General features: G+C 40.4%; 2 protein-coding genes and 1 long non-coding RNA gene across 6 annotated transcripts in view; 2 read left to right on the forward strand and 1 right to left on the reverse strand.

Annotated features, from left to right (window-relative positions):
* Positions 1-779: 779 nt before the first annotated feature.
* On the reverse strand, positions 780-14302 carry ACADM (acyl-CoA dehydrogenase medium chain). 2 transcript variants are annotated; one of them, XM_014892563.2, is made up of 12 exons: positions 14182-14302; positions 10911-11010; positions 10025-10122; positions 9839-9908; positions 7844-7944; positions 7677-7757; positions 6711-6841; positions 5532-5640; positions 4541-4681; positions 4368-4463; positions 3419-3667; positions 780-1082 (listed from the first exon to the last, which is right to left on the reverse strand). In XM_014892563.2, exons 1-12 carry the CDS (start codon positions 14203-14205, stop codon positions 1011-1013), a joined length of 1272 nt encoding a protein of 423 aa, XP_014748049.1. In that variant the 5' UTR covers positions 14206-14302; the 3' UTR covers positions 780-1010. The 2 variants fall into 2 exon arrangements, with proteins under 2 accessions (XP_014748049.1, XP_088025695.1); XM_088169569.1 differs by lacking the exon at positions 14182-14302 and adding an exon at positions 13718-13858.
* LOC148222748 (uncharacterized) lies at positions 3446-13073 on the forward strand. The gene is made up of 2 exons (XR_015805289.1): positions 3446-4729; positions 12586-13073. It is a non-coding gene; the product is annotated as an uncharacterized LOC148222748 (long non-coding RNA).
* A 6815-nt stretch (positions 14303-21117) lies between the features above and the next one.
* Positions 21118-22202, forward strand: part of SLC44A5 (solute carrier family 44 member 5) — a 63508-nt gene continuing 62423 nt past the window's right edge. For 2 of the 3 annotated variants that reach the window (XM_014892555.2, XM_088169568.1), the window contains exon 1: positions 21397-21599. In XM_014892555.2, the coding sequence (XP_014748041.1) occupies positions 21563-21599 (37 nt within the window). In that variant the 5' untranslated portion in view covers positions 21397-21562. Of the gene's footprint in view, positions 21170-21396; positions 21600-22202 lie in introns of those variants that run through there. The other variant, XM_088169567.1, reaches the window with a different exon arrangement.

A 22202-nucleotide genomic window follows, 5' to 3' on the forward strand; every position in this document is an offset into this window, starting at 1 on the left:
AAGATGGTGAAGGGCCTTGTGGGGAAGCTGTATGAGGAGCAGTGGAGGTCACTTCGTCTGTTCAGCCTGAAGAAGAGTTGGAGGGGAGACTCATCACAGTCTACAACTTCCTTGTGAGGGAAGAGGGGCAGACCCTGATCTCGTGTCTCTGGTGCTCAGTGGCAGAACCTGAAGGAATGGCTGGAGCTAAGTCGAGAGGCTTAGGTTTGGTATTATGGGAAGGTTCCTCCCCCAGGGGGTGGCCAGGCACTGAACAGGTTCCCTATGGCAGTGGTCACGGCTCCAAGGTTGCCAGAGCTCAAGCAGCATTTGGACCATGCTCTCAGGCACAGGGTGAGACTTTTGTGCAGGGCCAGGAGTTGGACTTGATGGTCCTTGTGGGTCTCTCCTAACTTGGTGTACTCTGTGATTCTGTGTTTAAATATATTGGATTTCAGATAAAAAACATATTCTAAGTAATTGTTAAGGGAAAGCTACACATTTTCACTTGAAGTGATTCATCCTCATTTAATATGTACACGCTTCAGAGTGTGAAGGCCTGATTGTCTCAAGCTGGAACTGCTTCTGCTGAATAGTATATGAATCCTGAGCACAGATACATGCAGACAATAGCAATGCAGGCCTTCCTGCTGCTCCTCTGGAACGGCTCTTCAGCTGCTTGGGGCAAGAGCATAGAGAAACTGAAATACAGCAAATTAACCTACTTCAGAAATTGCATTTTGGGTTAGTTGTCCAGTGTAAGTGATATGATAAGCAAAATGAATATAAACCAACCACACTTCTCTTAAAAATATTTTAATAAAATGCAGCATTGACTGTCAAAAATTACATTCTGATTATCTTATTTTATAGTGAGAACAGAATCAGTGATTAATAATGAACAGAATAAAAATATTTTGAGGGAATTTTTTTTCTTCATCCCTTTTTAATTCTATTGAGAAACACTTAAAATCTTTTTCCATAAGAACACAGAACACTACAGTAGGGCCAGGCAGGCTTTATACATTTCTTTAAGCCTTAAATTTGCCAACATGTTCACGAGCTATGATCATCCTTTGAATCTGAGCAGTTCCCTCATAAATCTGAAAAGAAGAATTGCAATAATGTTACTGGGTGATTTTAAAAAAGATTTTAACAGGTATACATTTGTAAACATCCATGGCACTAATCCAGCGTGGATTAGGATGTGCACGAAGACAGAAAAAACAGCGAAAATTCCAGTGTGACAGAGTATTTACAGTGGGCTAAATGAAATGTAACTCATACAAGATACCGAGAAAGTCCTGTTCTCTCAGGTGCTCTTATCTAAAGTCAGCAGGGCTCTAATGAAAATAGACAGGTGACAACATTCCTCTTATTTGAAGAAGAAAATACATTATTTAGATTTTTGAAAGTACGATCTGAAATCATGGGTGGAAGGGAAGAGATGACTTGTCCTTAAGAGTTTTCTTTGACTAGCCTTTCAAGGTCATATCATATGCTGTTTGATCCATATATTTCCATTGCTTCTTGTTAACTAGTACTCTCCCCCATACAGTTTTGTTTGTGGTTTTCTTTATTCTTGCATTTTCTTCTAGAAACAGCCTGCATTATCCCTCTGTTCTGTTCGTTTGCTGGCAGCAAAGTCAAAAATAGACGAAAAAGACACCTACGAAGTTCTAATGCCAAAGGAAGAGGTATGCTCCACAGGCATACTGCAATATAATGCAAGGGCTTAGGCAACATAGTTTAGTTTTAATGTTTCAGCTCCCAGTTCTGCCAGAACTTGGTGTGGCAAATTGTTGAAAATCATGCAAACTCACTTACAGGAATAATCTTTCCAGGAACCATTTTAAAAATAAGAATGCTATAACCTGTGTTCACATTAATGTTCTGGTTCAGAACAAGCTGTTGATTCCCAAGGTGAATTCTCTGCTGCTGCTTACCCCATGTTGATCCAGTCTACAGAGCAGACTGTGTTTTGTGAATACTCGCACCATCGTTCTCTAAAAAAGCATGCAATCTGATGGGAAAAAAATCCCAATCATAAATTTCAATTAGTCATTCATTTCCTCACTCACAGAAGTGAAGTTAATTATAGGGACCTTTAGATTCCAGCATAGCACTTGTCTTTCCTTAAACTGAAAAAATAAATTATTGGCTAGTGACAATAATAGTTTGCATTTTGAAGTCAGCTGTAAGACAAATATTAACTACTTAGAACCTTAGGAATGACAGCTCTTATATCTAACAATCATTATAGGTCATGGTCTATGTGCATTTCTTGCTATCTCTATTTTGGAATGTTTTATCTAGTCACTATTACCGTTAGATGTCAATAAAGATTACTGTTTTTGCTGAATGCAATGAAAATATTTGTGCTGAATGAACTACAGCATAATATGTGCCAATATACTAATTACAACATGACGAGGACTAATTTCTTGACAGTAACACTGCAGTAAAAAAACCTGGGGATTACAGTGAACTATGGGCTAAACATGAGTACAAAAGGGTCTTGTTGTTAAAAAAAACAGATTATCACTCTAGGTTGTATCACACTTCTGTTGATATAACACATGCAAGGTAGTAATTTTGCATGTCATCTAGGATAGGGTTGATATTCTTCCCAGTAGCTGGTCCAGTGCTGTGTTTTGTGAGAATAGTGTTGGTAACACATTCATATTTCAGTTCTTGCTCTGTAGTGCTTACTTGAAATCCAGGACTTTAGTTTCCTGTGATCTGCCAGGGAGGAGCACAAAAAGCTGGGAGGGAACATGGCAAGGAGTGCTGACCTGGAATGGCCAAAGTATTTCATGCCATAAAAAGTCACACCCAGTATATAAACGTAGGGGGAGTTGACCAGGAGGGTGCTGATTGCTGCAGGTGGATGGGGAAACAAAAACCCCAACCAAACAAAAACCACGTCTTCCCTCCTAAGTTGTTGGGTAAGAAACTGCTTTAGTGTTCAGGCTAAGAATTAGACAGCTAAACTATAAGCAGACATCAATCCAGGATACAGACAGATGGTCAGAAGATTTGCATCTCTGAAAATTTTCAAGAACAGTATGATATGTAAACCACCTCTAGTTATAGAACACCAAAGGAAGCATCAGTATTTTGATCAGGATTTTTTCCCTAAGAGTTCAAAAACTTCAAAATTGAGAATCCAAGAATTGCAAAGAGTTACCACATTGGAGGAAAATAAAGCAAACTCACAACATAATTTATTTCTCTTATGTGGTTTCAGTTTTCATCAAGTGCAATGACTTTTGTATGGAAGTAATTTCCTGATTTGAATGACTCTTTCTTTAAATGGAAGGATTAGTGCTTTTATTCTAAAATGATTTTTTCATTTGTGTGCATCACAATTTCAAATAAGTAGTCATTAGTTTATTCTATACAAAATTTATGCATTATCACATTTTCTTTTACTTACCTGGTAGATCTTAGCATCTCTCATTAGTTTTTCTACAGGATATTCAGTATTAAATCCATTTCCTCCAAAAATCTGTACTGCATCTGCAGCTACTTGGTTTGCAATGTCACCAGCAAATGCCTTCGCAATCGAAGCATAGTAGGTATTCCTGCGACCAGCATCAACTTCCCATGCAGCTCTCTGGTAAGCCATCCTAGCGAGTTCAACTTTCATTGCCATTTCAGCAAGCATGAAAGACACTGCTTGGTGCTATGATGAAATAAACTATGTTAATATTACCTGCTTTAAATTCTATGGCATCCAAGAAAGATGCAATCTCCTTAATACAGTGATTTTTTTCAAAAAACTCAGTACGTTGTACAAGAGAAGTTCTACAGAATATGCATCATGCTCTCATGTACGTATGTTGAATTATACTCTTAAGTTTTTGATTTCCAAATCCATTTAGTCATAGGGATTAAATACTGATTAAACAACAGTTGAAGTTGTTCTTTCCTATTTATGAGATTGGTATTTACCTTGCTGTTTATTTGTATTTCTTCAAAACTGGTAAGCAGCATGATGGGCAATGTATTCTATTGGTGTTCATTAATACTATATGTCTTGTTTCACATACCTCAGATGTTTTCTTCTCTCCTGAAAATCCCTCTTTACTAGCACTGAAGAACTTAAGTATGTCCTGCTGGTATGTAAGTTCTGAGCTTCTGGGCAGAGTTTTCTTTCTGCTTTTACTACTACCATTGATAAATTACCAAAAATTCTTGAAGTTACCATGTAGCTAAGTTTACTTATGGTGCAGCCTATATACTTGGAAACCACAAAATGCAAGAGGCATAATATAAAAATTAAGGAAATATAAATACCAAGGAATAACCTTGAAAAATCGGTAGCAGTACATCCGGTGTGAAAACATAAGCTTTTATTATATTCTGTCTGCCCCTACACTTACCTCAACAATTGGTTTCCCAAAGGTTTTTCTCTCCAAAGCGTATCTAGTAGCTTCATCAAGGGCTCTTTTTGCTAATCCAACAGCACCAGCTGCTACCTAAATTGAATACAGGCCAGAATAAAAAATCAGAAAGTCCTGCTATATTTTATAACCAAGTTTTTTCTGATACTTACAGGTGGTCTGGTCTTATCAAAAGCTCCCATTGCGATTTTAAAGCCGGCTCCTTCACCTATCAATACATTTTCTTTTGGGACTCTCACATCTTCAAAGACAATGCCTCTTGTATCTGAGCAGCGTTGACCCATATTCATTTCCTGAAGTGGGAAATTTACAGATGTGCTACTAAATTGGATTATTCAAAGGTACAATATGTTTTCATTATTTTGTTGATTCAAAGCATATAGCTTTTCTTCCCGAAAACACTTAATCTAAAAATTACCACATACAAGACAAATACTAGTGTTGTACTTGCAGACCAGCATGCCCTTAATTTATCTAAGCTGGGAAGTTTACTTTCTCCTTATATGAAATCAGTTCTGTCACTGTAATCAGTCTTCCTGTGGTCTTCTAGTTCAACTATCTTTGAGATGCAAGTGGAAAAGGAAAAGAATCTAATATGCAGGAAATACAGGTATACTACAAATGAATAAATAAATGAGCTTTTCAAGTTTTCAGATTTCTTGCCTAATGTTGAACATTCAGGTTTACCTGCTATTAAAAATAGTACTTTTTTGTAAAGAGAGAACTAGCATCAGTATCTCTAAGGCCTCTTCTTTGACCAGCACTAGCTAAAATTAAAACTCACTATGTGTGTATTTACAGTCAAAATTGTCCAACTTGCTTCTTATTCTTTCAAGGCATACTACTTCTCATTTCTTGGCACCTGCCAATACAGTAGTTCTCAAAGACTGTTTTGCAGCTGTTCAAAGTAGTCATCTTACTTTAAAACACTCTGAAAAATTTCTTTTCTGAATTAATAGCTTTAAAATTGTGTTTTATGAATAGTTCCTCTATATTGTGAAAATGAAAAGGTGGTTCTACATAAGCATATGAAACTTTTCAGTTGTGTAACAGTCTTTTTTCTTTAGTAGTACATTAGTTTTATTATTGGTTTAGAACTGAACAATAATTCCTGGCTTGTCGAACTAGAAATACAGTCTTCACCTTTCTTCCAATTTGGATCCCAGGGCTATCTGCTTCCACAATGAATCCTGTAAAGGCTTTGCTTGCAGGAACTTTTGGATCTGGATTGGTACGTGCTAGCAAAAAATACCTAGTGTAAAACAAAGTAGATGGATGCAGTTTATCCTCACAATTAGCAAGCTATATTTATCTAGCACTTTAAACATTTCTGTGTGCGTTTCTACCATATAATGAATTCTGTCTGTGAGTTAACAACCTTCCTTTCTTGCCCATCCTGAAATTAAAAGGAGAGGGAACAAAAGAGTAGAAGTTTCAAAGATTCAAGATTTCATAAAATTGAATAAAATTATTCAGATGAGCATGCAAAGATAGCCTACCTTTTCCATGTATTGTTAGTCTTTATGATATTAACAGCTTCCCAAATAGTACAAAAGAAACCTATTCATAGCATGTACATAAAAATAAATGCTTAGGACATACATTCTTGGATGTAAAAGTTGCCACCTGATTTCAAAGATCTTGATTTTGTTTTTCTAAGTGTAAGTGGTAAATAAGTATTTCTCTTAGAAATTGAACAGCTGTGAATCGCTTTTATGGTATTCAGTAAGGTCAAAAGAAATTTGCTAGATTGTCTTTGGTGGGTCTGGCTTCAACAAGAAAATAACTAGAAAATTCAGGTTTTGGTTAAGTGTATAAAGTTTTTTCCACTTGAATTCAGGGAAATTTCTGTGTTGTGCATCAGCATGATGTAAGATATAATTTAAGAGGTTTACATCGTTAAAGCATGCTCCAGGCAACACGGCCATATCTGCAATCTTTGACAGATGGAAAATGTCTTCTTTTCAGAACATAAAAACTAATACTACAATCTAACAGTGTTTCTAGTAGAATCACATTTAATTTTGATAGCCGCAAGATTCAAGAGGCCATTCTTGAGTGTGGAGTCATGATGTCATTACTCATTTTCCTTTTTAGGCTTTGCATAGCACTCAAGACTGATTTGTATACGCTATCCTGCTAGCTATCCTGATAAACTGGGCAGAGATTAAAATGTAGTCTGCTGAAACACAGAGAACACTCAGATTTGTATCTGAAGGATAGGTCTTTAAAGGACAGGTCTTTAAAGAATTTAGCTGAGGTTGGAGGGGTGGAGTAAAGCCACTACATAACAGCATAGAACTACAGCACCAGTTAACGTACCAGTTCGCTTTCCCTCCATTTGTGATCCACATCTTCTGACCGTTAATAACATATTCATCTCCTTTCTTCTCAGCCTTTGTTTTTATACCAGCCACATCAGAGCCTGCTCCAGGCTCTGTTACACAGTATGCCTAAATGAAATTAAGATGAAAAATCTTGGGGAATGAAAGTTCTATCTTTAGTCAACTACAAATTAATGTAGATTATGTGCATCAAACTAATTGTCAAACTTTAAGTGAACTTCATGGTAAAATCCAAACACCAAGTAAACAAAACCCCCCAATAAAACCCCCAAACAACCTAACACACAGCCCCCTCCCCTTGCCAACAGCTGGCCAGGTAAGGGTTAATTTTCTTTTTACATCCATAATAATACATAAAATTGGCTTTTAATCAAACAAACACCCTGTAACCCTTAAGTCATTACTTCCTCAGGCTTCGAAAATTCTGATGTGAAAGCTGACGATCTTTAAAGTCTGAAATAAGACCACTGAGTAACATTTTATGTTTACTGAGTCCTTCAATTTTGGAGGCTTAGTTGTAGACTTACATACGTTGCACACAAATCTTCTTTCTATGTAGCAAGTACTGTTTATGTAATATTTAAGATCACAAGTAGAGTTTCATTCCTGTCCAATTTAAGAGTCTCCTTACACAAACCTTGTATTTTTCTTTAACGTCTACAAGCCTTCTTGAAAGGGAAATAAAAACTATTAATTTTTGGTAAATGACTTAGGATGGGGATAATTTTCCAAGTGATATCTTCTCTTTATTTACTGTATGTATCTCATTAGGTATTCGCCAAGTTTCAGTAACTTTCACTGTTTACATACAAATCAAAAAGAGCTAAGTTGTGAGTACATATAAGTGTTAGGGGGAAAAAAAATCGCAAAAAAGGGGAAAAAAAAAGGAATAACACTATTAATATGATTTAGAAACATTCTACAATATAGCAGTTATACTTACACACATTATTGGTTCCTCTGTCATTCTTCCTAAGTATTTTTTCTGTTGATGTTCATTTCCTGCAATGATAACTGGCATTTGCTGAAAGTAAATATTTAGACCGTTAATCCAGCTCTTTCAAGGGCAGAGATTTTAGTTTAAGGGATGTAAGAAAAGACAGAACTTACCCCTAGGGAGTTTGCTTCAATGGCAGTTTGAACCCCTGTACATCCATAAGCTAACTCTTCTGTAATAAGGCACGCTTCAAAACTGCCAAGGCCAAGGCCACCTATGGTTGAAGTATTTAAGTTACTCAAGGGGATTTAAATTATAGCATATTAATATTAGTGATTTACACAACATACTTAACAAAAATGTATTGTTCAACATACATGTGATTGTGTATGGTGTTTGGTTAGGCATTCTGATGCAAGCTTTTCAAATAAATCTTTGTCAGAAGAGTAACAGGTGATTTGAAAACTATGTATCATGTGTCCAGAGTTACTGTTTGATTAATGTGGGACAACTTGCACAAAATGGCAAGAATGTGCCACTCATGTTTTTTTACTACTGTACATTCAAGAATTGAGAGTTCCTAAGAAGCAGAGAAGGGGCTCCTGAGCCAAAAGCATTTGGGAACAAATAAGTGTCCATATTTACAGTAGACAACCAATGCAGTAATCTGTTTCTGAAAGAAGCAAACACTATGGGAAACTGGCCAACACTACATACAAATACAGTAACTGCCTCAAAAATATTTCCCTGAACTTTCAGGTGACTTCCTCGGTCAAAGAAATAATTCTCTTTGGTATCTTTGTTATCCCAACTCCTGACAGACATCTGTTACATTAATTTGTCCAGTCTCTTTTTGAATCTATGTAAAATTTTAGCACCTATATCCTACAGGGCCAATAGGTTGCAAATTAACTCCATGCATGCGAAACAATCTCCCTTCACTTGTTTTGAATCCAGCATCTGCTGACATAAGTTGATGCCTTCTGATTGTATTGAAAGGGACAGTGAACCATCAATTCCTTTTCACACTCTTCCATAACACTGACATTTTAGTAATTTCTCCTATAGAATTTACATCTCACACAAAAGATAAAACTTTTATAATCTTTGTCATCCTTTTAGAAACCTTCTCCACTTCCCCAATACTCTCTTGAGATGGAAGGATCTGACTTGTATAACGACTTTAAGAGGCAAGTGCAATTTGGATTCAGGAAGCAACATAATTATGCCTTCTGCTTTTTTCTTCATTCCCTTAAGGGTCCCTATTGACCTTAGATTTTATGGTTTTGACCACTTCTGAGCATTATGCTCATGTTCACAGGATCCAAAGATATCTTTTCTGACAGGCAGTATCTAATGCACAGCATACCTTTTCTCTGTGAAGTTCAGCTTGCTTCTTTCCCTTCACATGTGCAACACTTTTTCTTTAAACTCTTACTCTGTTTCATGACATTTTCCTGCAGCTCTCTGAACAGATCATCTTTTCTACGCAGAATAACTTAGTATTATCAGCAAACTCTATCACCTTTGCATTTATGCCCTTTCCCAGTTTATTTATAGACATCCCAACTAGCACAAGACCTAGCAAGGCTGTGCTGCTAATTTTGCCCGTATGAAACCTGATGATTTTTAAAACTTATTTTGGACGTTCAGGCATTATCAACCAGCAATTCCTTGTTCACACATTTATTAGCTACTTCAGAGAACTACAATGATTTTATGAGACATGAGTTCCTTTGACTAAAATCCTTCTCTAGCATATTGTTTGTCTGTATCACTCATATATCTTATGAGCCAGGATTCTGCTGTACTGCACTTAATCTAAACTGGAATAAACTCTAAAATTGCTCCAGCCTGTATTAGAGACTAGAAAAAAACATGACCACCTAATTTCTCTGCCTAATCAGATGACACTGCAGCAGGGGAACATTAAGCAGCTGGTAGAAAAATCTGGTCATAAATTACTAAACCATAATCTGTCTAATTTGTCTCCTGATTACACCCACACCTAGTAACACATTTGTGTGTCAACCTGCCTACTGATTAAATTTAGATTATTCAAGTACCCAACCGTTTATTCGAATAATTAATCCATAATTACACATAGGAATCTCATCTAATGTCTTTTCGTTGTTTCATTTTACGGACTAAAAAGAATGTTTACTTACCACAGCTTTCCGGTATATGTGAATTCATAAGACCAAGCTCCCAAGCCCGCTTTATAAGTGGAACAGGATACTGAAACATGGAAAATCATGTTCTGATTCACCACAACCAAAACTTTAAATTTTATGCAGGTTAAGATAAAAGTCTGTGTTTTTCCCAATTTTTCTTTTACACTATGGTAGATTTACCTCTCCAGTTCTGTCATATTGTGCAGCAACAGGAATAATTTCCTCCACAGCAAATTTACGAGCAGTAGCTTGAAACTCCTTCTGTTCATCAGTGAGTTCTATTTTAAAAAAAGGAAGAGAAAAAGATCAAAAATCCTCTGCTGTCTTTTATTTTGCCAATTATCAAGACTATGATAAAAAAGAAAACAAGAGCATCCTTCCAGGACAACCCAAACCACCTCTATTTGGGGCTCTCCAGGAAGAAAAAAGCTCAGGTTCCTCTTCCTCCCGGGAGAAAACCTCCACTGTTCTCTAATCAGCCCCTACATGCACTTACGTCTGATGACATCATCCATAAAATACTGAAAACAAAGTAGAGAGGTGTAATATAAAATGTATTACCAAAAGAAAGAAGAACACTGTGTTAATTAAATGCATAAAAAGAGAGGTTGCCTAAAGATCCTGACTCTTCAGTTTCAAACATCTAGCCCTGATCCTCTACATTTGCTTGTATATATATTGTATGTAATATGCTAAGATGAAGATGAATTTCTTTTCTTTACATTTCTTGATAACCAAGTTCAACTATGACTACATTTAGGTACTGTAACATTGAAAACAGCAATATGAGGTAAGTATTCCAAGGTAAGACACTTTGGCAATAAAAATTCTTAAGACAGATATGAAAAAAAAAGAAGAAAATCTTCAGAACACTACACATATCTACCTTGCCTCAGCTGAGGATAAAGTTACTTTGTTTTTTAACCGAATTTTTAAATAGAAATATATTTAGAACAAACACCTTCATTTTAAAATTATGGTCAACTACAATATCGGATATTATTTATTTTTAACTCTGCAATTTGCCCATTATTGTTACATTTCTTTCAAAAACTGTACTACTCACCAAAGCTGAAGCCAGCTCCAGGTTTGCCTACATGTAAGTTTTGAGCAGGTTTACTAGAATAGGACATCCATCCATGCCCTGCGATGGTTTGAAGCATTTGCTAAAGAGGAAAAGAACATGGAATGTAAGATCTTTACAGCTCAAGCCTCCTAAAGCTACTAAACTGTCTGCAGCACAACTTTAAATGTAGACTCCCTCTCTAGAAACGGTATCACATCAGGTATAATACAATTACTACAGTGATAAAAGAATTACTGGCTACTTTGTGTTTTCCTCCTGTGGCAAGCAGCACTTACATGACCTGACACCTCTACTAGGAATCGCAGGCTGTAACAGGACCAAGAGCGAGCGAACTGCTGTATGCACTTTTAAGTATTGTGCAATTGAGTATTTAAAAATTATTAAGCATAATTAAAATTTATGTTCACAGAGACACAGCAATATATATTTAATTTATACATACACCCATCTAGTGAATATCCAATTACTCAATGTTTACCTACATGCAGATTTAGCAAGATTTAAAAAACTACCTACCTATTAGCCAATATAACAAAATATTTTGATAATGTCCTAAATTAATCTCTGCTTTCTTTTAATAAGCTGCTGCCACTGACATGTGATGATTATTATTACCCTCAATAGGATAGAATATAGCAGACTATCTGAAGTTTATATTTCCTTCTAATACTTATCACAAATTTATTCTTTTTCATTGTAAGTACTTTCTCTTCTTTTTTAAGTTTAGAGCCCCAAATATTGTTGCTACAGCTATATTCAGAATGTCTTAATACTGAGCAAAAACATGTCTGAATTTGTTTTGAGAGGATGGTTTACTCTCTTCAAGAGCTATGAACCTCTGAAATGCTTGGAAATTAGTGAAAAATATGTAATTGGATAATTTTTTAGAATTACCCAAATCAATATTGCAAAAACAAATTTGCCTAAACATTAAGGAAAGACTACTTTTTGATTTTCTTCTGTGAAAATGTAGACTTCTTTTTTTGAATTGTGATCAGAGCAGTCACTTATTTCCTAGCATTAAAAAAAAAAATTAATTATTGATAGCAATGCAAAAAATATTACAGAAATTTTACTGGGAACTCTAGAAGACAAGGACATTACAGAAAGTTACATAGCTGGGGAGGCAACAAGTATCTTCAAAAAAGTTACAGTAGATAAACTGTGCTCTTAAAAATAATAATGCTATATGATAGAAGGTTATAACACAGCACAAGAAGCATGAAGAATACTGCCAATAATAGGTATCAACACAGTGAAAAAAGTATTTCCAGAAGATACTAAAAGCATCTATAAATTTCAAAGGTGAAGAAATGCAGAAGTACCACTGCTGGGCACAGAAGAGGGAGAGTGTATGACATATTTGCAAACTGTGCTGGTAATGTCAATTTATTAATAGTTCAAGATTGCATTTTGCAGTAGGTAATATAGTATTAATTTCAAGTTTTTAGAAACAATAGACATTGCAAAACAGCATCCTGCTAAGTTTTCCGTTACTGCTACGTCTTATATTAAAAACCAAAACAATACCACAAAAATCTAGAAAGACTTAAATTCTTCAGAATTATTTACACCTTATTTTATCTGGAAAAAATACAAGATGAGGTTGAAAAAAGTCAGATAATTGTAAATTTTTTTCTTTTCTTTTTCTAAGGAGCAGCCCTCGATAGATTAGTGCATAGCTTTGCCACCAAAAGGCTTTGCCTACACTTGGAAAAGTACTGGATTCAAACTAATACCAAAAGTGATATCCTACAAGGAAGAAGCTGTAAAATTTAAACCAGTGAACTTATGCCTATTGTGGTACAGTATGCAAGGTAACACTGAAGATTACTCTGGAAAAACGCAACAACACTCCCACAAACAAATATGGACAGATGGGATTCATACCTGGAAGCTGCATGACTGCATGATGAGGGTTTGCTACATGTAAGAATTTGGATGACCATGTGTCTACTTGTCAACTTTCCTGTTGCTTGACTCTGAGGAACAGTTAGATTCAGTGACAAATTCAGATGCAACTCCTACTGCATTTCCTTGCACTATTATATAAACTGTCCCAATTACAAATATGATCATCAGTGTAGTGTGACTAACACTGGAAGAATGTGCTGTCAGGAAAAAGGTATGACAAGGCTACTCATAAAAGTGATGCAATCTCTTTATTACCTTGATGCAAAAATAGCTACAGAACGTGTCTGAAAAGATGCACATCACAGAAAATGGTGGGACAACAATAAGCTAAGGGTCGTTAACTTTGATTCCCCCTCATGTATCTCAGGGCAAAAATGAAAAGAATTATTAAGAGCAGTTTGTTGCTGGGGCAATATGTCAGGAGGCTGAACTTGAAATAATAATTTTCTCCCTATGGGCTTCCTTTGACTAAAGCATTACTTTTGATCCATAAGATACCAAATTCAGATGGAGACTTCTTCCCTCACTCTCACAGCAACACTTGCGACCTGTGGCCAAGCTGCATCAATCTGGGGCAAACTAACACTGCTGCTAAGGAGGCTGTGAAGGGCCTTTCAAGTAACTCAGACTCATGAATGCCTCTGGAAATGGGGATCCAGAAAAAAGGCATGTGTAAATGCTAAATGTGTTTTGAATAATTTTTATTTTTTTAGTTTGAAGCTGTGGGGTTTTTGGTAGTTCAATACAAAACAAAGTTTGCACTTTAGAAAACCAACTATTATATTTCACACGTATTTTTTTTAAATTAACGTAGCTAGTACAGATACCTATGCGAAAGGAAATGCATTGGACAAAATACTCTGAACTCTAACCCCGGTGTTTTGAAGCCGTCTCCACCGCTAAATGGGAGGTGTCAGACACACTTGGCACGACGCAGCCTTTGGCACATAAGGAACGCCAGGGCTGTGCAGTAACTCCACTGAAGAACACCAGAAGGCAATACCCATTCGAACTGTGAGGATTAAGACGATAAACTCGGTAATACTCCGAGTCAGGAAAAGCAGCGCAGCGAGCGAATTCCAGCCGCGCCGGCTCTCCCCAAGGGGTCAGCCCCTATGCCTGCAGCTGTCCCGCCGGTCACGGCGGGCGGAATCCGGGCTGGCCCTGCCTCTTCCGCCCCTTTGCCCTCTGCGATACTGCGGCCCTTCCCCGCCGCCCGGGCTTCCCCGGCCGCCAGCACCGGCAGCGCCTCGGTTCGGTTCGGTCCGTGCCGTGCCGTGCCGTGCCTCCCCCGGGTCCTGTGTCCTTCGAGCGTTCGCCCGCCCCGGCCACTCACCCGCGTCGCCCTCAGCGCAGCCATCTCGGCGGGCGTGCCCGGCAGCCGCAGCGGCTTCGGCGGGCGGTGCTTGGGCGACTGGGGCGGTGCCACGCGGGCTGGCCACTGAGCCGAGCGCCCGGAGAAGCCGTGCGCTCGCCCCGCCTTGCTCCGCCCCTGCGAGGAGAGGTGCGGGCGTGTTCCGTGCTCCGCCCGCCCGGGCGAGGACGGCTGCGGCTCGTGAGCGGCCCGGCCCGTTCGCCCGAGCCCCGGCCGTGTCCGTGCTCCGCGCTTGGCCGGTTTGCTGCCTGTTTGCTCAGTGTCCTAGGCTGGCTCCAGTCACCTGCTAGCAGAAAACCCCGTGTAAGCAGTTTCACTGTAATTTGCGCCTCAGGGAATCGTAAACTCGTGTTTCGGAGTTGTGCCAGGAACTGGAGAGTGACTGGGCCTGGCGCACGGGAGTTGTTGCGTGTTGATAGTTACATTAAACGTGCTTATAAATGCTCTTAATTCCGGTTGTATTTTACAGGAAGAGCAATGCTTTTGGAAATTACGTGCGGTGTGTAAAAGCATATGCTCTTGAATATCGTTTCACTATTTCACAATAGTGTTTTTTAGGGGTTTATTAAAGCAAGGATTTCAAGAAAAATGGCAGCCATTGATTTTTCTGTGAATTCCTTATTTGGTGTGAAATTTTAACAGAATTAACAAAATATTTTTCTGGAAGTTGGATTTCGAATAACATTTTATTTTGCATAATAAAATAATATGCAACAAATATTTTGCCATCATTATTGCCTTTTTATGTTTGGCTCTTAATTGCTTGTTTTGTTTCTGACAGTTGAGAGTATTGATTTTGTAGTTAATACCAAAGAAACAGTTTGATAGAAAACTAGCCATATAAAAGTTATTTCCAGACATATTTATCAACTGTCTGAAAGGAGATGATTGTAATGTTTTATAGACTTCATACTGTTGTGATTGCAAGTGGTGACTTAAGGGAGGCATGTAGGCAGCTTTGATTCAGGACTGCTGCTTTTTCACTCTAACATCAGTAGAATTTTTTTTTTTTTTGTAGTTTAAGGGTAATTGAGTAAAAGACAAAAGCATAATTTATAACTCTATGTTGTTTAAGTATTTTTGTAGATTCTGTATGTTTCAAGTGTTTCAAGTACACCATAGCCTTGGAATGTAAAGCTGTAGTGGGGCTTTTAAATGCCAGTGCTCAGTCTGCATTTTGTGTTCCATTTTATATAGAGTCATGTTTCTGAATATAGTGTGGGAATTTCATTACTGAGCAGTCCATTTTCTGTCTATATATTATTTAACTATTTGTGTGGTTTGTGTGTACGCAGTATCTTTGTATTCCTCAGTTTATTTATCATCGCAACACTGTGTTGTGATGTTATATAAGGAAATACACCAGTCTCATTTGAAAGCTTTCAAGCTTTAATTTTTGATTTAGTAAATTTAGTAAATATTAATTTTATAGTAAAACATGCATACTTATTTTTAGTAAGTGCAGCAAATGACAACACAAAGTAAAACATGCCTTAAATCACAAGAGTTCAGTTTCTACAACAGCTGACAGAATTTATGCCTATATAATAAAGACAGAATTCAATAATGATTATAGCTGTTGCTTGTTGTTGAATTGTATAAGGTAAAGTTTAGAAACACTAGCTGAGATTATAGCCCTATTGAGGCACATGCAGTGCAAAAGTTAAGAACGGGAGAAATCTTGGGTTGGAGATTCTGGAAGAAGAATACTGGGATTGAGAATATGAGCACAAGATTGAGATTTTCATCTAACATTCATGTGACAAACAATGAGGCCTTTTACAACATGAATAGCCGAAGCTTGGACTAGGTCAGACCAAGGATCCATTTGACCTAGTATCCAGTTTATGGCAGTGCAACAAAGAATGGTCAGGAAATGGTTCCAGAACAGATAATTTACCAATAACGTAGTGATTGTTTTTATCTCTTTTTTCAACACTCCAGAAGTTTTTCAATTTACAGGTTTCCTGAGCTGGAGGTGATACCTTTGTGTTTAATACTGCTTCATAGATGTCTCATCCCTTACCTTGACTGGTTGCTTTTGGAATGTGTTGGGAACCACAGCTTACTTACTACACTATGAAGAACCACTTCAGGTTGCTTCTTTTTAATCAGACATCTGCTAAATTAATTTTTGGTCCCTACTACTTGAATTCAAACAGGCACATTCAAATATAACATCCTTGAGGCAGTCATCCTCTTTGGATCAAAGATTTAATAAAAAAAGTGTGTTGATATCTCCATAGCAATTTCTTTTCTGAGCTGAATAATCATATTTGAGTACTTCCTGCAATGTCTTAGCTTTGTGTCAAAGAATTAGAATCATAGAGTCGCTCATGTTCTTACAAAAATATAAGAGTATAACTTCTGTGGTCTTTTTGTGTGATTTTCTATTACACTTTTTTTAATACCTCTGAACACCAAAGTGAAAATTTTCATATATTATCTATGACAACAAGATGTGGGATGTAATAGTCAATTCAAAGCTCATCTTTGTACATAATTATTTCTCTGCACCCCTTGTCCATGTGTTTTGGTTTTTTTTTTTGCCCTGAATTTATGTGAAATTCTTTCACCCCCATTACTATTGGCATCAAATTTTCCCACTTCACTATTCCTCTCCCGTTTTAAATCTTTGAGTATCTGGAACAAGAGTCCCAACATAGAAGCTTTTGAGATTCCATGGGCGACCCCACCAATTTAACAAATTTTTTATTAGTTTTCAAATTTTAATAAAAGTATTTTTCATAAGGTTATGTGGAACAAAAATGTATGCTTCTTTAAGGATATCTGGTCATGAACCTTTGCAGTGCAGAAACAGAGGAAGCCATAACCAAGAACATGAAGAGACAGAGACCTGACTAACAAGTGGTGAAGGAGTCAGGGATGAGACACAAATCAGACAGTCATACTAACTGATGAAGAATGTTTATTTCGGTATGATTATCTGATTAAAGGTCTTGTCAAGTGAGATAAGAAAAAGTGGAAAGTCATAAACAAAATATGAAGACACAAACTTGGACAGCCGAAGATAACAAAGACAGGAAACAAACTGCCTCTCAATAAACTGAAGGCAAACTGGGGCTTTACACGTGATAAGATGCAAACCTGGGGGTCCATAATGTTGGAAATGGATCTGTGGAAATATTCAAATTAATGAAGGAATGTGCAGAGGAAGGGCATCTGGAGAAACAGAGGAGAAAATAAAGAATGGAGCATTAAATGGACCAGTCATGTTAAAAGGAGCAGTAGGTACACTTGTCTGACTGAGCCCTATCTCACTATCCCATGTGTGTATGTGTGTTGTAAGGATGAAGTGGCAACTACTGAGGGTCCTCCATGAGTGGATTTTGTACCAAGGTTACATTTGGGAATGTGGGTGCCCACTGGTGCTGTTGGTGTTGAAGAGGTCTCAGTATCTGCTGCTGGAGTGGCTGGAGGTCTTAGCTGCCAGCTGCTGAGGTGGGAACAGTGAATGTCCTGACAGTCTTCTACTGGGAGGGACTGGTGTGGGTGAGGAGAGTGAGGGGTTCAGCACCAGTAGTTGGAGCATGACCACATGTCACAGTTTGTGTGCATGGTGCTGGATGCTGAGGGTGCCATTATCTTCCCCAGAGTGGGTGTGTGTGTCTCATTTCCTGGCAAACTTTAAGCTGGACTTGCCAATGAGTAGAAGACATCAGGTCATCAGACAGGCAGGGATCCATCCTGTCATTCATGGCAACCTGTGAGTGTGGAGTGCCTGTAAGATGTGTAAGTGCAATATGTTTGCAGCAAGCATCAAGCTGAACCAGCCTGGAAATAGGCACTCCTGAGGCAGGCAAGGAGGCTGGGATCTGGGCTGGGGTACTGGGTGAATGTGCATGTGCTTGGGCATCCAGGGAATCTTCTGTGTGCCTGCACTAGGGACCTTCTGTCTCTGCCAGCTGGGAGGAGGAGAGGACACGGCTGCCTGTGCCCTGTGTTGGAGCTGAGGGTGAGTACTGTGTGTAGGTGCTGTGCAAGACTGTGCAGCACAAACAGGAAGGCGGCAGCAGCCACATCATTCTGCCTTGGTAGGGACCCTGCGTCCCCAGGCACCAGCATGGGCTCCAGTGGCTGGGCAGGACAGGAGGGGTCTTGGAGCTGCAAGAAATGACAGACCCTTCTGATACTCTTTAACAATTTTTAGCCATAAAAGGACTTTTCCCTCTGTGCTGGCTAATTTTATTTAAAACTTTTTTTCATTAGGAACCTTGTGGAATGTTTTCAGAAATCCAAATATCTTGAAAATCAGCTGTATTCCCTCGTTCTCATGTCTGCTGGCTCCTTGGGAAGTCTTCAATAGCTCTCTGAGCCTTGACTTCTCTTTACAAAATTATACTTCCCAATATATCACATATTCCAAATCTGTCTGCATTATTGCAGTTTTCACTATTTGCAACATGCAGAGGCAAGGTCTGCAGTTTTATGGATTTTCATTGGAAGTATTTACAAAAATTTTGAAAATGTTTCTTACCTTCAAGTTTATATGTGCATAGGAGGCTTAAGGAAAATATCCTATTAACTCTACATACTTGGCCTTTAGAAAAAAGATATTTTTAGCATCCATACTTTCTTGCACATTAATGGTCAAACTCTTTTTTGGCCTGTCTTACTGTTCTTTCACATTTAATATGCCCAATTTTGTGATCCTTTATAATTTACTCATTTGAACACAACCATTCCCTATTTTGATAGGTTACAGGAATTTAGGAATATTCCTCCTTGTTTGTAGCTACTGCCCTTTTCATTCTGTCTAGTCCTGGTGACTTGCTTCTGCCCTTTCTCAGCCCTTTGGAGAAACATGAATATACAAAGATGGTCTGCTGTGTCTCAAAGTGGTCTCCTTACATAGCCTTCTATCTATCTGAATAGCTGTCTTGTCGTTTTTAACACTATTCTAACCATTTGAATTATTTTTAGCACGTTTTCTATTTTAGTGTATTTTTAAGTTATTCCTTGGTTCTGGTAGTCAGAACCAAGTCAAAAGTTACTTCTCCTGGAGGATATAAATACTATAGTCTATAAACTGTATAGTATAGATAAAAGATAGACATTGTATATGCTCTGTACTATACATATGATATATCATATGTGATACTTATATATCTTATGTATTTATTTGTACAACAGGCTATACTACATCTATTACCTATGTTTTTTATTGTTGAGATTCCAATCTTCATTCTTGAAGGTTGGTTATTGTGGTTTGACACTGGCCCAATGCCAGGTACCCACGAGGCCATGCCAAACCAATACAGCTATATATAGATACATTCTTCTGCACAAGGGGAACAGAAGAACACTGAGCTGTGGAACTCAAGCATGCTACTTAAGCTCTGACTCTCAAATCCGGTCATGCCCTGCTACCTTTAGGTTGCCATGCCTTATCAGAATGAGCCAGAAGGCATTAATACACCTCCTTCCTTCTTCAAAGCTGTCCTATGCCACTTTTCTCATGTTTGACTCAGTCTTTGACACAAGAAGCTCTTCTGTAGGTGAGATTGTCTGAATTGTTTTCCTGGTTAACATCACTGGGATGAAATAAGCATTTCTTCTTAGACAGCAAAATATGTCAGCCCTTTTCCACATCAGGTATTTACTTGAGGTCCATTTCTTGGAACACAGATAGGCATCTTGGGTAGCTAGGTTAGGTAAGTGGCCTAGAGAATAGGGGGATGAGGTTAAGAAGGAACTCTCATTAAATTTGTAGACCATGAGCAGTGCACAGAATCATACACCTCTGCCCAGGTAATACTCTGAAGAAGTGGGATGACTGAGGAAGCAAGTACTCATTTGAAAATATAATATTTAAAAGTATAAATTCTAACAATTCAATATATTGTGGGGGAGGAGGGAACGGGGTGACTGACTCCCCCCAGTATTTCCACAACCAGCAGACAAAACTACATATGTGAAATTCAGTAATTATTGGAGTGACTGGCCTGAACTGAGACCTCTAGGAGGATGGATAGGGCTGTACAGATGCCTGATTTAGTTTTCTTGAAACTAGCCAAGACAGCTACCTCTACAAGACCTGATGATGCACTAACCGTGTATGTAAGAGGCACGTACCTTCACTAAGGCACAGATGATTGGTTTACATTTCCATACAAGCGTAGCAACAACTACCATGATCTATGGGCATTAATTTACTCATAAATAAACGAGCCATGGGCTTTTCAGGTCTTGAGCAAATTTTTGAGAGGGTACCTTTATTTGCAAGCCTTGGAAAGTAACTTTTCCTGTAAGGCTCACGTCTGAAAATATAAGTAATAGCCGCCAGGTGCACTTCTGGCATTTCAGAATGTTTTCTCTTACTCTGTGTGTTGGACTGAGTGACAACAGACTAATAGCATCGTGACATCTACGTACAGTGGCCTTTTGCGGTAGTGATGTTTTGTGCTGTAAAAGAATTTCAGCAGTCAGACTAGTTGCTCCTAAGTGGCCGTTGTCCTATTCAGACAAAACGCACAGAGGAAGATGTCAACTGACGGAAAGTTCATGATCAGAAATGCGTATTTCTCAGTACTGAGCGCGTTTTTTGACTCAATCATGAAAATGCCCCAACGCAGACCCAATACAGTTTCCCCCGTCGGGAGACAGACGCACGGCTGTCGGTGAGCACGTAAGAACGCGTCGCCCTCCTCCAGCCCCGGGAGCCCGTGCCGGCTGCCGGGCCCGAGACTGCTGCCCGAGGGCGGCCCGGCCGGCCCGACGCTCAGCACGGGCGGCACGGACAGCTCCGCCAAGGGAGGCGCTTCCCGGCGGGGCCCAGGCGGGCGGCGAGCGGCTTCGAGGCCGGCCGGCCGCTTCCCACCAGCGGCAACACCTCCGGGGCTCTGCGCAGGGCACGGGCACAGACGGGCAGCGCACCCGGCCGCGGCCAGCGGCGTTTGGTGCGGGAAGATGGAAACCGCCCAGCCAGGTACGGCCCCGCCGGGTCCGGCCCCGCTCTCGCCGGACGCCGAAGTTGCCGCCGGGCCCAAGCGAAGTTGGCGACGCCCGACCCGTCCCGGCTCCCCTCGCCAGCCCGTGGCGCGGCCGCTCCGCCTGCACTCCCCCTCCTCGCGACCCGGCCACCGGCACCGCCCCCGCGGGTCGGCGCAGGCGTCGCCGCGGAGCCGGCGGGACGGGAGGGTGGGCGTGGGGTGCGGGCGGTGCTGCGGGCGGCCGAGGCAGAGCGGAGCGGGAGGCTGCCCGGCCGCCGCCGCCGCCTCTCATGCCTTCACGGCAACAAAGAACGCGCTGAGCGGCGGGCGGAGGCGCCGGGCCCCTGGCTGTGCCCCGGCAGTGCTGGCGCGGAGGGCACCGAGAGACGATGGCGAGGAAGGGCGAAGCCTCCGCACATCTCTACGGTGAGCGCGGGGCACGGCGGGGCGAGCGCAGGTGCTGGGGCGGGGGCGGCCGGCGCCTGTACTGCCCTCCGGCCTGTTTACAGCGCGGATCCGCCCGGCGGGCAGCAGCAGCCAGAGGCAGACGGAGTTTGTTTCCCTTGGCGAATGCGGGAGCGCGGTGGTCGCAGGGTCCCCCGTGTCGGAGGTAGACCCCAGGACTCCGGAGCACCTGGCCCGGCCTGGAGCAAGCAGGACGATCGGTTCAGGGGGACAGGCGGCGGGCGCAGAGATGGGGGCGGGCAGACCTGGAGCTTCCGCCGCCGCCCCCGCCGCGGGAGCAGGTGCGTTGTGGCCGCTTTGTCCGCGTTCTGGGGCAGAAAGGGGCCGGGCGGCAGGTGCGCAGGCCGAGCCGAACCGTGCGACTGCGGGATGCCTGAAGCGGTGTGCAGGGCCGGGGGCTGTCCGGAGCGGTGTGCGGGGCCGGAGCCCGCTGTGCCGTGGTACCTGTGGTACCTGTGGTACCTGTGGACTGCTGGCGTTCGGGGCGCGTGCAGCGGGAGCTTCCCGCTGGTCCTGCTAACCGGCGCCGCGGGAAGGTCACCGGGGACAGAACTTCATCTGGGT

Source organism: Sturnus vulgaris, chromosome 9, assembly GCF_052056855.1.
Source record: "Sturnus vulgaris isolate bStuVul1 chromosome 9, bStuVul1.hap1, whole genome shotgun sequence".
Taxonomy (NCBI): domain Eukaryota; kingdom Metazoa; phylum Chordata; class Aves; order Passeriformes; family Sturnidae; genus Sturnus; species Sturnus vulgaris.

Excerpts from the sequence above, each read along its gene's own strand:
- ACADM (XM_014892563.2), bottom strand. The coding sequence starts at position 14,205 with ATGGCTGCGCTGAGGGCGACGCGG. Across the intron at positions 9,909-10,024 it reads AATATGACAGAACTGGAGAG|TATCCTGTTCCACTTATAAA; the intron begins GTAAATCTACCA and ends TCCATGTTTCAG. Across the intron at positions 7,945-9,838 it reads ACATATACCGGAAAGCTGTG|GTGGCCTTGGCCTTGGCAGT; the intron begins GTAAGTAAACAT and ends CTTCAACCATAG.